The 12,241-nt window shown below is 51.6% G+C and overlaps 1 protein-coding gene across 1 annotated transcript; it reads right to left on the reverse strand.

Moving 5' to 3' along the window:
• Positions 1-364: 364 nt before the first annotated feature.
• On the reverse strand, positions 365-8,061 carry LOC122355758 (mucin-22-like; the record flags this gene model as incomplete). Its single annotated transcript, XM_043254322.1, has 7 exons — positions 365-664; positions 809-1,177; positions 3,853-3,903; positions 4,873-4,926; positions 5,854-5,916; positions 6,697-6,894; positions 8,014-8,061. Coding segments are annotated over 7 exons (1,083 nt in total), but the record flags the coding sequence as incomplete, so codon positions are not given.
• Positions 8,062-12,241: the final 4,180 nt, after the last annotated feature.

Genomic DNA, 12,241 nt, shown 5'->3' on the forward strand with positions numbered 1-12,241 from the left:
TTGTACTTTCCACAGTAGAAGTGCCAAGGGTAGTAGCTTCGGAAGAAGTGGCGCCAAGGGTAGTAGCTTCAGAAGAAGTGGTGCCCTGGGTAGTAGCTTCAGAAGAAGTGGTTCCCTGTGTTGTAGCTTCAGAAGAAGTGGTTCCCTGTGTTGTACTTTCCACAGTAGAGGTGCCCTGGGTAGTAGCTTCAGACGATGTGGTGCCCAAAGTTGTACTTTCCACAGTAGAGGTGCCCAGGGTAGTAGCTTCAGAAGAAGTGGTGCCCAGGGTAGTAGCTTCGGAAGAAGTGGTGCCAAGAGAAGTAGCTTCAGAAGACGTGGTGCCAAGGGTAGTAGCTTCGGAAGAAGTGGTGCCAAAGGTAGTAGCTTCGGAAGAAGTGGTGCCCAAGGTTGTACTTTCCACAGTAGAAGTGCCAAGGGTAGTAGCTTCAGAAGAAGTGGTGCCAAGGGTAGTAGCTTCAGAAGACGTGGTGCCAAGGGTAGTAGCTTCGGAAGACGTGGCGCCAAGGGTAGGAGCTTCGGAAGACGTGGTGCCAAGGGTAGTAGCTTCGGAAGAAGTGGTGCCAAGGGTAGTAGCTTCGGAAGAAGTGGTGCCCAAGGTTGTACTTTTCACAGTAGAGGTGCCAAGGGTAGTAGCTTCAGAAGAAGTGGTGCCCAAGGTTGTACTTTCCACAGTAGAGGAGCCAAGGGTAGTAGCTTCTGAAGACGTGGTGCCAAGGGTAGTAGCTTCGGAAGAAGTGGTGCCAAGGGTAGTAGCTTCGGAAGAAGTGGTGCCCAAGGTTGTACTTTCCACAGTAGAGGTGCCAAGGGTAGTAGCTTCAGAAGAAGTGGTGCCCAAGGTTGTACTTTCCACAGTGGAGGTGCCAAGGGTAGTAGCTTCGGAAGAAGTGGCGCCAAGGGAAGTAGCTTCAGACGAAGTGGCGCCAAGGGTAGTAGCTTCGGAAGAAGTGGCGCCAAGGGTGGTAGCTTCGGAAGAAGTGGTGCCCTGGGTAGTAGCTTCAGAAGAAGTGGTGCCCTGTGTTGTAGCTTCAGACGATGTGGTGCCCAAAGTTGTACTTTCCACAGTAGAGGTGCCAAGGGTACTAGCTTCAGAAGAAGTGGTGCCAAGGGTAGTAGCTTCGGAAGACGTGGTGCCAAGGGTAGTAGCTTCGGAAGAAGTGGTGCCAAGGGTAGTAGCTTCGGAAGAAGTGGTGCCAAGGGTAGTAGCTTCGGAAGAAGTGGTGCCCAAGGTTGTACTTTCCACAGTAGAGGTGCCAAGGGTAGTAGCTTCAGAAGAAGTGGTGCCCAAGGTTGTACTTTCCACAGTAGAGGTGCCCAGGGTAGTAGCTTCAGAAGACGTGGTGCCAAGGGTAGTAGCTTCAGACGATGTGGTGCCCAGGGTAGTAGCTTCGGAAGAAGTGGTGCCCAGGGTAGTAGCTTCGGAAGAAGTGGTGCCCAGGGTAGTAGCTTCGGAAGAAGTGGTGCCCAGGGTAGTAGCTTCGGAAGAAGTGGTGCCAAGGGTAGTAGCTTCGGAAGAAGTCGTGCCAAGGGTAGTAGCTTCGGAAGAGATGGAGCCCAGGGTTGTACTTTCCACAGTTGAAGTGCCAAGGGTAGTAGCTTCAGAAGACGTGGTGCCCAGGGTTGTACTTTCCACAGTAGAAGTGCCCAAGGTTGTACTTTCCACAGTAGAGGAGCCAAGGGTAGTAGCTTCTGAAGACGTGGTGCCAAGGGTAGTAGCTTCAGAAGACGTGGTGCCAAGGGTAGTAGCTTCGGAAGACGTGGTGCCAAGGGTAGTAGCTTCGGAAGACGTGGAGCCAAGGGTAGTAGCTTCGGAAGAAGTGGTGCCCAAGGTTGTACTTTCCACAGTAGAGATGCCAAGGGTAGTAGCTTCAGAAGAAGTGGTGCCCAAGGTTGTACTTTCCACAGTAGAGGTGCCAAGGGTAGTAGCTTCAGAAGAAGTGGTGCCCAAGGTTGTACTTTCCACAGTGGAGGTGCCAAGGGTAATAGCTTCGGAAGACGTGGTGCCAAGGGTAGTAGCTTCAGACGAAGTGGTGCCTTGGGTTGTAGCTTTGGAAGAAGTGGCGCCAAGGGTAGTAGCTTCGGAAGAAGTGGTGCCCTGGGTAGTAGCTTCGGAAGAAGTGGTGCCCTGGGTAGTAGCTTCGGAAGAAGTGGTGCCCTGGGTAGTAGCTTCAGAAGAAGTGGTGCCCTGGGTAGTAGCTTCAGAAGAAGTGGTACCCAAGGTTGTACTTTCCACAGTAGAGGTGCCAAGGGTAGTAGCTTCAGAAGAAGTGGTGCCCAAGGTTGTACTTTCCACAGTAGAGGTGCCAAGGGTAGTAGCTTCAGAAGAAGTGGTGCCCAAGGTTGTACTTTCCACAGTGGAGGTGCCAAGGGTAATAGCCTGGAAGAAGTGGTGCCCTGGGTAGTAGCTTCAGAAGAAGTGGTACCCAAGGTTGTACTTTCCACAGTAGAGGTGCCCAGGGTAGTAGCTTCAGACGATGTGGTGCCCAAAGTTGTACTTTCCACAGTAGAGGTGCCCAGGGTAGTAGCTTCAGAAGAAGTGGTGCCAAGGGTAGTAGCTTCAGAAGAAGTGGTGCCAAGGGTAGTAGCTTCGGAAGAAGTGGAGCCCAGGGTTGTACTTTCCACAGTAGAAGTGCCAAGGGTAGTAGCTTCAGAAGACGTGGTGCCAAGGGTAGTAGCTTCAGAAGACGTGGTGCCCAGGGTTGTACTTTCCACAGTAGAGAAGCCAAGGGTAGTACCTTCTGAAGACGTGGTGCCAAGGGTAGTAGCTTCGGAAGAAGTGGTGCCCAAGGTTGTACTTTCCACAGTAGAGGTGCCAAGGGTAGTAGCTTCAGAAGAAGTGGTGCCCAAGGTTGTACTTTTCACAGTGGAGGTGCCAAGGGTAGTAGCTCCGGAAGACGTGGTGCCAAGGGTAGTACCTTCAGACGAAGTGGTGCCAAGGGTAGTAGCTTCAGAAGAAGTGGCGCCAAGGGTAGTAGCTTCGGAAGAAGTGGTACTCAAGGTTGTACTTTCCACAGTAGAGGTGCCCTGGGTAGTAGCTTCAGACGATGTGGTGCCCAAAGTTGTACTTTCCACAGTAGTGGTGCCCAGGATAGTAGCTTCGGAAGAAGTGGTGCCAAGAGTAGTAGCTTCGGATGAAGTGGTGCCCAGGGTAGTAGCTTCGGAAGAAGTGGTGCCCAGGGTAGTAGCTTCGGAAGAAGTGGAGCCCAGGGTTGTACTTTCCACAGTAGAAGTGCCAAGGGTAGTAGCTTCAGAAGACGTGGTGCCAAGGGTAGTAGCTTCAGAAGATGTGGTGCCAAGGGTAGTAGCTTCAGAAGAAGTGGTGCCCAGGGTTGTACTTTCCACAGTAGAAGTGCCAAGGGTAGTAGCTTCAGAAGACGGGGTGCCAAGGGTAGTAGCTTCGGAAGAAGTGGAGCCCAGGGTAGTAGCTTCGGAAGAAGTGGAGCCCAAGGTTGTACTTTCCACAGTAGAAGTGCCAAGGGTTGTAGCTTCGGAAGACGTGGAGCCAAGGGTAGGAGCTTCGGAAGAAGTGGAGCCAAGGGTAGTAGCTTCGGAAGAAGTGGAGCCAGGGGTAGTAGCTTCAGAAGAAGTGGAGCCAAGGGTAGTAGCTTCAGAAGATGTGGTGCCAAGGGTAGAAGCTTCCGAAGAAGTGGTGCCCAAGGTTGTACTTTCCACAGTAGAGGTGCCAAGGGTAGTAGCTTCGGAAGAAGTGGTGCCCAAGGTTGTACTTTCCACAGTAGAGGTGCCAAGGGTAGTAGCTTCAGAAGACGTGGTACCAAGGGTAGTAGCTTCGGAAGAAGTAGTGCCAAGGGTAGTAGCTTCGGAAGAAGTGGTGGCCAGGGTAGTAGCTTCGGAAGACGTGGTGCCCAGGGTAGTAGCTTCGGAAGACGTGGTGCCCAAGGTTGTACTTTCCACAGTAGAGGTGCCAAGGGTAGTAGCTTCAGAAGAAGTGGAGCCAAGGGTAGTAGCTTCAGAAGATGTGGTGTCAAGGGTAGAAGCTTCAGAAAATGTGGTGCCAAGGGTAGTAGCTTCAGAAGACGTGGTGCCAAGGGTAGTAGCTTCAGAAGACGTGGTGCCCAAGGTTGTACTTCCCACAGTAGAGGTGCCAAGGGTAGTAGCTTCAGAAGAAGTGGTGCCCAAGGTTGTACTTTCCACAGTAGAGGTGCCAAGGGTAGTAGCTTCAGACGAAGTGGTGCCAAGGGTAGTAGCTTCGGAAGAAGTGGTGCCCTGGGTTGTAGCTTCCGAAGAAGTGGTGCCCTGGGTTGTAGCTTCCGAAGAAGTGGTGCCCAAGGTTGTACTTTCCACAGTAGAGGTGCCAAGGGTAGTAGCTTCGGAAGATGTGGTGCCAAGGGTAGTAGCTTCAGACGAAGTGGTGCCAAGGGTAGTAGCTTCGGAAGAAGTGGTGCCCTGGGTAGTAGCTTCAGAAGAAGTGGTGCCCTGGGTAGTAGCTTCGGAAGAAGTGGTGCCAAGAGTAGTAGCTTCAGAAGAAGTGGTGCCAAGGGTAGTAGCTTCGGAAGAAGTGGAGCCCAGGGTTGTACTTTCCACAGTAGAAATGCCCAACGTTGTACTTTCCACAGTAGAGGAGCCAAGGATAGTAGCTTCGGAAGAAGTGGAGCCCAGGGTAGTAGCTTCGGAAGAAGTGGAGCCCAGGGTAGTAGCTGCGGAAGAAGTGGTGCCCAGGGTAGTAGCTTCGGAAGAAGTGGTGCTCAGGGTAGTAGCTTCGGAAGAAGTGGTGCCAAGGGTAGTAGCTTCGGAAGAAGTGGAGCCCAGGGTTGTACTTTCCACAGTAGAAGTGCCAAGGGTAGTAGCTTCAGAAGACGTGGTGCCAAGGGTAGTAGCTTCAGAAGACGTTGTGCCCAAGGTTGTACTTTCCACAGTAGAGGTGCCAAGGGTAGTAGCTTCAGAAGAAGTGGTGCCAAGAGTAGTAGCTTCGGAAGATGTGGTGCCAAGGGTAGTAGCTTCGGAAGAAGTGGTGCCCAGGGTAGTAGCTTCGGAAGAAGTGGTGCCCAGGGTAGTAGCTTCAGACGATGTGGTGCCCAAGGTTGTACTTTCCACAGTAGAGGTTCCGAAGGTAGTAGCTTCGGACGAAGTGGTGCCCAAGGTTGTAGCTTTGGAAGAAGTGGTGCCCAGGGTAGTAGCTTCGGAAGAAGTGGAGCCAAGGGTAGTAGCTTCGGAAGAAGTGGAGCCAAGGGTAGTAGCTTCAGAAGATGTGGTGCCAAGGGTAGTAGCTTCAGAAGTTGTGGTGCCAAGGGTAGTAGCTTCAGAAGATGTGGTGCCAAGGGTAGTAGCTTCAGAAGACGTGGTGCCAAGGGTAGTAGCTTCAGAAAACGTGGTGCCCAAGGTTGTACTTTCCACAGTAGAAGTGCCAATAGTAGTAGCTTCAGAAGACGTGGTGCCCAAGGTTGTACTTTCCACAGTAGAGGTGCCAAGGGTAGTAGCTACCGAAGAAGTGGTGCCCTGGGTTGTAGCTTCCGAAGAAGTGGTGCCCAAGGTTGTACTTTCCACAGTAGAGGTGCCAATAGTAGTAGTTTCGGAAGAAGTGGTGCCCAAGGTTGTACTTTCCACAGTAGAGGTGCCAAGGGTAGTAGCTTCGGAAGAAGTGGTGCCCAAGGTTGTACTTTCCACAGTAGAGGTGCCAAGGGTAGTAGCTTCGGAAGAAGTGGTGCCCAAGGTAGTAGCTTCGGAAGAAGTGGAGCCAAGGGTTGTACTTTCCACAGTAGAGGTGCCAAGGGTAGTAGCTTCAGAAGACGTGGTGCCAAGGGTAGTAGCTTCGGAAGAAGTGGTGCCCAAGGTTGTACTTTCCACAGTAGAAGTGCCAATAGTAGTAGCTTCAGAAGACGTGGTGCCAAAGGTAGTAGCTTCAGAAGACGTGGTGCCAAGGGTAGTAGCTTCAGAAGACGTGGTGCCAAGGGTAGTAGCTTCAGAAGAAGTGGTGCCAAGGGTAGTAGCTTCAGAAGAAGTGGTGCCAAGGGTAGTAGCTTCGGAAGAAGTGGTGGCCAGGGTAGTAGCTTCGGAAGAAGTGGTGGCCAGGGTAGTAGCTTCGGAAGACGTGGAGCCAAGGGTTGTACTTTCCACAGTAGAGGTGCCAAGGGTAGTAGCTTCAGAAGAAGTGGAGCCAAGGGTTGTACTTTCCACAGTAGAAGTGCCAAGGGTAGTAGCTTCAGTAGAAGTGGTGCCAAGGGTAGTAGCTTCAGAAGAAGTGGTGCCCTGGGTTGTAGCTTCCGAAGAAGTGGTGCCCAAGGTTGTACTTTCCACAGTAGAGGAGCCAAGGGTAGTAGCTTTAGAAGACGTGGTGCCAAGGGTAGTAGCTTCAGAAGACGTGGTGCCAAGGGTAGTAGCTTCAGAAGACGTGGTGCCCAGGGTTGTACTTTCCACAGTAGAAATGCCAAGGGTAGTAGCTTCAGAAGACGTGGTGCCAAGGGTAGTAGCTTCAGAAGACGTGGTGCCAAGGGTAGTAGCTTCAGAAGACGTGGTGCCCAGGGTTGTACTTTCCACAGTAGAAATGCCCAAGGTTGTACTTTCCACTGTAGAGGAGCCAAGGGTAGTAGCTTCTGAAGACGTGGTGCCAAGGGTAGTAGCTTCGGAAGAAGTGGTGCCCAAGGTTGTACTTTCCACAGTAGAGGTACCTAGGGTAGTAGCTTCAGAAGAAGTGGTGCCCAAGGTTGTACTTTCCACAGTGGAGGTGCCAAGGGTAGTAGCTTCAGAAGAAGTGGTACCCAAGCTTGTACTTTCTACAGTGGAGGTGCCAAGGGTAGTAGCTTCGGAAGACGTGGTGCCAAGGGTAGTAGCTTCAGACGAAGTGGTGCCAAGGGTAGTAGCTTCGGAATAAGTGGTGCCCTGTGTTGTAGCTTCAGAGGAAGTGGTACCCAACGTTGTACTTTCCACAGTAGAGGTGCCCTGGGTAGTAGCTTCAGACGATGTGGTGCATAAAGTTGTACTTTCCACAGTAGAGGTGCCCAGGGTAGTAGCTTCGGAAGAAGTGGTGCCAAGAGTAGTAGCTTCAGAAGAAGTGGTGCCAAGGGTAGTAGCTTCAGAAGAAGTGGTGCCTAGGGTAGTAGCTTCAGAAGAAGTGGTGCCCTGGGTAGTAGCTTCAGAAGAAGTGGTGCCCTGGGTAGTAGCTTCAGAAGAAGTGGTGCCAAGGGTAGTAGCTTCAGAAGAAGTGGTGCCAAGGGTAGTAGCTTCGGAAGAAGTGGTGCCCAAGGTTGTACTTTCCACAGTAGAGGTGCCAAGGGTAGTAGCTTCGGAAGAAGTGGTGCCAAGGGTACCTTCAGAAGAAGTGGTGCCAAGGGTAGTAGCTTCGGAAGAAGTGGTGCCCAAGGTTGTACTTTCCACAGTAGAGGTGCCCTGGGTAGTAGCTTCAGAAGAAGTGGTGCCCAGGGTAGTAGCTTCGGAAGAAGTGGAGCCAATGGTTGTACTTTCCACAGTAGAGGTGCCAAGGGTAGTAGCTTCGGAAGAAGTGGTGCCCAAGGTTGTATTTTCCACAGTAGAGGTGCCAAGGGTAGTAGCTTCGGAAGAAGTGGTGCCCAAGGTTGTACTTTCCACAGTAGAGGTGCCAAGTGTAGTAGCTTCGGAAGAAGTGGTGCCCAAGGTTGTACTTTCCACAGTAGAAGTGCCCTGGGTAGTAGCTTCGGAAGAAGTGGTGCCCAAAGTTGTACTTTCCACAGTAGAGGTGCCCTGGGTAGTAGCTTCAGACGAAGTGGTGCCCAGGGTAGTAGCTTCGGAAGAAGTGGTGCCCAGGGTAGTAGCTTCAGAAGAAGTGGAGCCAAGGGTTGTACTTTCCACAGTAGAGGTGCCCTGGGTAGTAGCTTCAGACGTAGTGGTGCCAAGGGTTGTAGCTTCGGAAGAAGTGGTGCCCAGGGTAGTAGCTTCAGAAGAAGTGGAGCTAAGGGTTGTACTTTCCACAGTAGAGGTGCCCTGGGTAGTAGCTTCAGACGTAGTGGTACCAAGGGTTGTAGCTTCGGAAGAAGTGGTGCCCAGGGTAGTAGCTTCAGAAGAAGTGGTGCCCAGGGTAGTAGCTTCAGAAGAAGTGGTGCCCAGGGTAGTAGCTTCAGAAGAAGTGGTGCCCAGGGTAGTAGCTTCAGAAGAAGTGGAGCTAAGGGTTGTACTTTCCACAGTAGAAGTGCCCTGGGTTGTAGCTTCGGAAGAAGTGGTGCCCTGGGTTGTAGCTTCGGAAGAAGTGGTGCCCAAGCTTGTACTTCCCATAGTAGAGGTGCCAAGGGCAGTAGCTTCGGAAGAAGTGGTGCCCAAGCTTGTACTTCCCATAGTAGAGGTGCCAAGGGCAGTAGCTTCGGAAGAAGTGGTGCCCAAGCTTGTACTTTCCACAGTAGAGGTGCCAAGGGTAGTAGCTTCGGAAGAAGTGGTGCCCAAGGTTGTACTTTCCACAGTAGAGGTGCCAAGGGTAGTAGCTTCGGAAGAAGTGGTGCCAAGGGTACCTTCAGAAGAAGTGGTGCCCTGGGTAGTAGCTTCAGAAGAAGTGGTGCCCAAAGTTGTACTTTCCACAGTAGAGGTGCCAAGGGTTGTAGCTTCGGAAGAAGTGGTGCCGAGGGTTGTACTTTCCACAGTAGAGGTGCCAAGGGTTGTAGCTTCGGAAGAAGTGGTGCCAAGGGTTGTAGCTTCGGAAGAAGTGGTGCCCTGGGTTGTAGCTTCGGAAGAAGTGGTGCCCTGGGTTGTAGCTTCGGAAGAAGTGGTGCCAAGGGTAGTAGCTTCAGAGATTGTGGTGCCCAAGGTTGTACTTTCCACAGTAGAGGTGCCAAGGGTTGTAGCTTCGGAAGAAGTGGTGCCCTGGGTTGTAGCTTCGGAAGAAGTGGTGCCAAGGGTAGTAGCTTCAGAGATTGTGGTGCCCAAGGTTGTACTTTCCAAAGTGGAGGTGCCAATGGTAGTAGCTTCGGATGAAGTGGTGCCAAGGGTAGTAGCTTCCGATGAAGTGGTGCCCAAGTTTGTACTTTCCACAGTAGAGGTGCCAATGGTAGTAGCTTCGGAAGAAGTGGTGCCCAAGGTTGTAGTTTCCACAGTAGAGGTGCCCTGGGTCGTAGCTTCAGAAGAAGTGGTGCCAAGGGTAGTAGCTTCGGAAGAAGTGGTGCCCAAGGTTGTACTTTCCACAGTAGAGGTGCCAAGGGTGGTAGCTTCAGAAGAAGTGGTGTCCTGTGTTGTAGCTTCAGAAGAAGTGGTGCCAAAGGTAGTTGCTTCAGAAGAAGAAGTGGTGCCCAAGGTTGTTGCTTCAGAAGAAGAAGTGGTGCCCAAGGTTGTTGCTTCTGAAGAAGAAGTGGTGCCCAAGGTTGTACTTTCCACAGTAGAGGTGCCCTGGGTAGTAGCTTCAGAAGAAGTGGTGCCCTGTGTTGTAGCTTCAGAAAAAGTGATGCCCAAGGTTGTACTTTCCACAGTAGAGGTGCCAAGGGTAGTAGCTTCAGAAGAAGTGGTGCCCAAGGTTGTACTTTCCACAGTAGAGGTGCCAATGGTAGTAGCTTCGGAAGATAAGGTGCCCAAGGTTGTACTTTCCACAGTAGAGGTTCCCTGGGTAGTAGCTTCAGATGAAGTGGTGCCAAGGGTGGTAGCTTTGGAAGAAGTGGTGCCCAGGGTAGTAGCTTCGGAAGAAGTGGAGCCAAGGGTTGTACTTTCCACAGTAGAGGTGCCAAGGGTAGTAGCTTCAGAAGAAGTGGTGCCGTTGGATGTAGCTTCAGAAGAAGTGGTGCCCAAGGTTGTACTTTCCACAGTAGAGGTGCCAGTAGTAGTAGCTTCAGAAGAAGTAGAGCCAAGGGTAGTAGCTTCAGAAGAAGTGGTGCCATGGGTTGTACTTTCCACAGTAGAGGTGCCAAGGGTAGTAGCTTCAGAAGAAGTGGTGCCCCGTGTTGTAGTTTCAGAAGAAGTGGTGGCAAGGGTTGTACTTTCCACAGTAGAGGTGCCCTGGGTAGTAACTTCGGACGAAGTGGTGCCCAAGGTTGTACTTTCCACAGTAGAGGTGCCAATGGTAGTAGCTTCAGAAGAAGTAGAGCCAAGGGTAGTAGCTTCAGAAGAAGTGGTGCCATGGGTTGTACTTTCCACAGTAGAGGTGCCAAGGGTAGTAGCTTCAGAAGAAGTGGTGCCAAGGGTTGTACTTTCCACAGTAGAGGTGCCCTGGGTAGTAACTTCGGACGAAGTGGTGCCCAAGGTTGTACTTTCCACAGTAGAGGTGCCAATGGTAGTAGCTTCAGAAGAAGTGGTGCCCAAGGTTGTGCTTACCACAGTAGAGGTGCCAAGGGTAGTAGCTTCAGAAGAAGTGGTGCCAAGGGTAGTAGCTTCAGAAGAAGTGGTGGCAAGACTTGTACTTTCCACAGTAGAGGTGCCAAGGGTAGTAACTTCAGAAGAAGTGCTGCCAAGGGTAGTAGCTTCAGAAGAAGTGGTGCCCAAGGTTGTACTTTCCACAGTAGAGGTGCCAAGGGTAGTAGCTTCGGAAGATGTGGTGCCCAAGGTTGTACTTTCCACAGAAGAGGTTACCTGGGTAGTAGCTTCAGATGAAGTGGTGCCCTGGGTAGTAGCTTCAGAAGAAGTGGTGGCCAAGGTTGTACTTTCCACAGTAGAAGTTCCCTGGGTAGTAGCTTCAGACGAAGTGGTGCCAAGGGTGGTAGCTTCGGAAGAAGTGGTGCCCAGGGAAGTAGCTTCAGAAGCAGAAGAAGTCGTGCCGAAGGTTGTACTTTCCACAGTAGAGGTGCCAAGGGTAGTAGCTTCAGAAGAAGTCGTGCCGAAGGTTGTACTTTCCACAGTAGAGGTGCCAAGGGTAGTAGCTTCGGAAGACGTGGTGCCCTGGGTAGTAGCTTCAGAAGAAGTGGTGCCCAAGGTTGTACTTTCCACAGTAGAGGTGCCAAGGGTAGTAGCTTCAGAAGAAGTGGTGCCCAAGGTTGTACTTTCCACAGTAGAGGTTCCCTGGGTAGTAGCTTCAGACGAAGTGGTGCCGATGGTTGTACTTTCCACAGTAGAGGTGCCAATGGTAGAAGCTTCAGAAGAAGTGGTGCCAAGTGTAGTAGCTTCAGAAGAAGTGGTGGCAAGGGTTGTACTTTCCACAGTAGAGGTGCCAAGGGTGGTAGCTTTGAAAGAAGTGGTGCCAAGGGTGGTAGCTTCGGAAGAAGTGGAGCCAAGGGTTGTACTTTCCACAGTAGAGGTGCCAAGGGTAGTAGCTTCGGAAGAAGTGGTGCCAAGGGTAGTAGCTTCAGAAGAAGTGGTGCCCTGGGATGTAGCTTCAGAAGAAGTGGTGCCCAAGGTTGTACTTTCCACAGTAGAAGTGCCAATGGTAGTAGCTTCAGAAGAAGTAGAGCCAAGGGTAGTAGCTTCAGAAGAAGTGGTGCCATGGGTTGTATTTTCCACAGTAGAGGTGCCAAGGGTAGTAGCTTCAGAAGAAGTGGTGCCCCGTGTTGTAGCTTCAGAAGAAGTGGTGGCAAGGGTTGAACTTTCCACAGTAGAGGTGCCCTGGGTAGTAGCTTCAGAAGAAGTAGAGCCAAGGGTAGTAGCTTCAGAAGAAGTGGTGCCATGGGTTGTACTTTCCACAGTAGAGGTGCCAAGGGTAGTAGCTTCAGAAGAAGTGGTGCCAAGGGTAGTAGCTTCAGAAGAAGTGGTGCCCTGTGTTGTAGCGTCAGAAGAAGTGGTGGCAAGGGTACTAGCTTCAGACGAAGTGGTGCCCAAGGTTGTACTTTCCACAGTAGAGGTGCTAAAGGTAGTAGCTTCAGACGAAGTGGTGCCGAGGGTTGTAGCTTTAGACGAAGTGGAGCCAAGAGTAGTAGCTTCAGAAGAAGTGGTGCCGAGGGTGGTAGCTTCGGAAGAAGTGGTGCCCAGGGAAGTAGCTTCAGAAGAAGTGGAGCCAAGGGTAGTAGCTTCAGAAGAAGTGGTGCCCTGGGATGTAGCTTCAGAAGAAGTGGTGCCCAAGGTTGTAATTTCCACAATAGAGGTGCCAAGGGTAGTAGCTTCAGAAGAAGTGGTGCCAAGGGTAGTAGCGGTGGCCAAGGTTGTACTTTCCACAGTAGAAGTTCCCTGGGTAGTAGCTTCAGACGAAGTGGTGCCAAGGGTGGTAGCTTCGGAAGAAGTGGAGCCAAGGGTAGTAGCTTCAGAAGAAGTAGTGCCCAAGGTTGTACTTTCCACAGTAGAGGTGCCAAGGGTAGTAGCTTCGGAAGAAGTCGTGCCGAAGGTTGTACTTTCCACAGAAGAGGTGCCAAGGGTAGTAGCTTCAGAAGAAATGGTGCCCTGTGTTGTAGCTTCAGAAGAAGTGGTGCCCTGTGTTGTA

Source organism: Puntigrus tetrazona, chromosome 12, assembly GCF_018831695.1.
Source record: "Puntigrus tetrazona isolate hp1 chromosome 12, ASM1883169v1, whole genome shotgun sequence".
Lineage (NCBI taxonomy): Eukaryota > Metazoa > Chordata > Actinopteri > Cypriniformes > Cyprinidae > Puntigrus > Puntigrus tetrazona.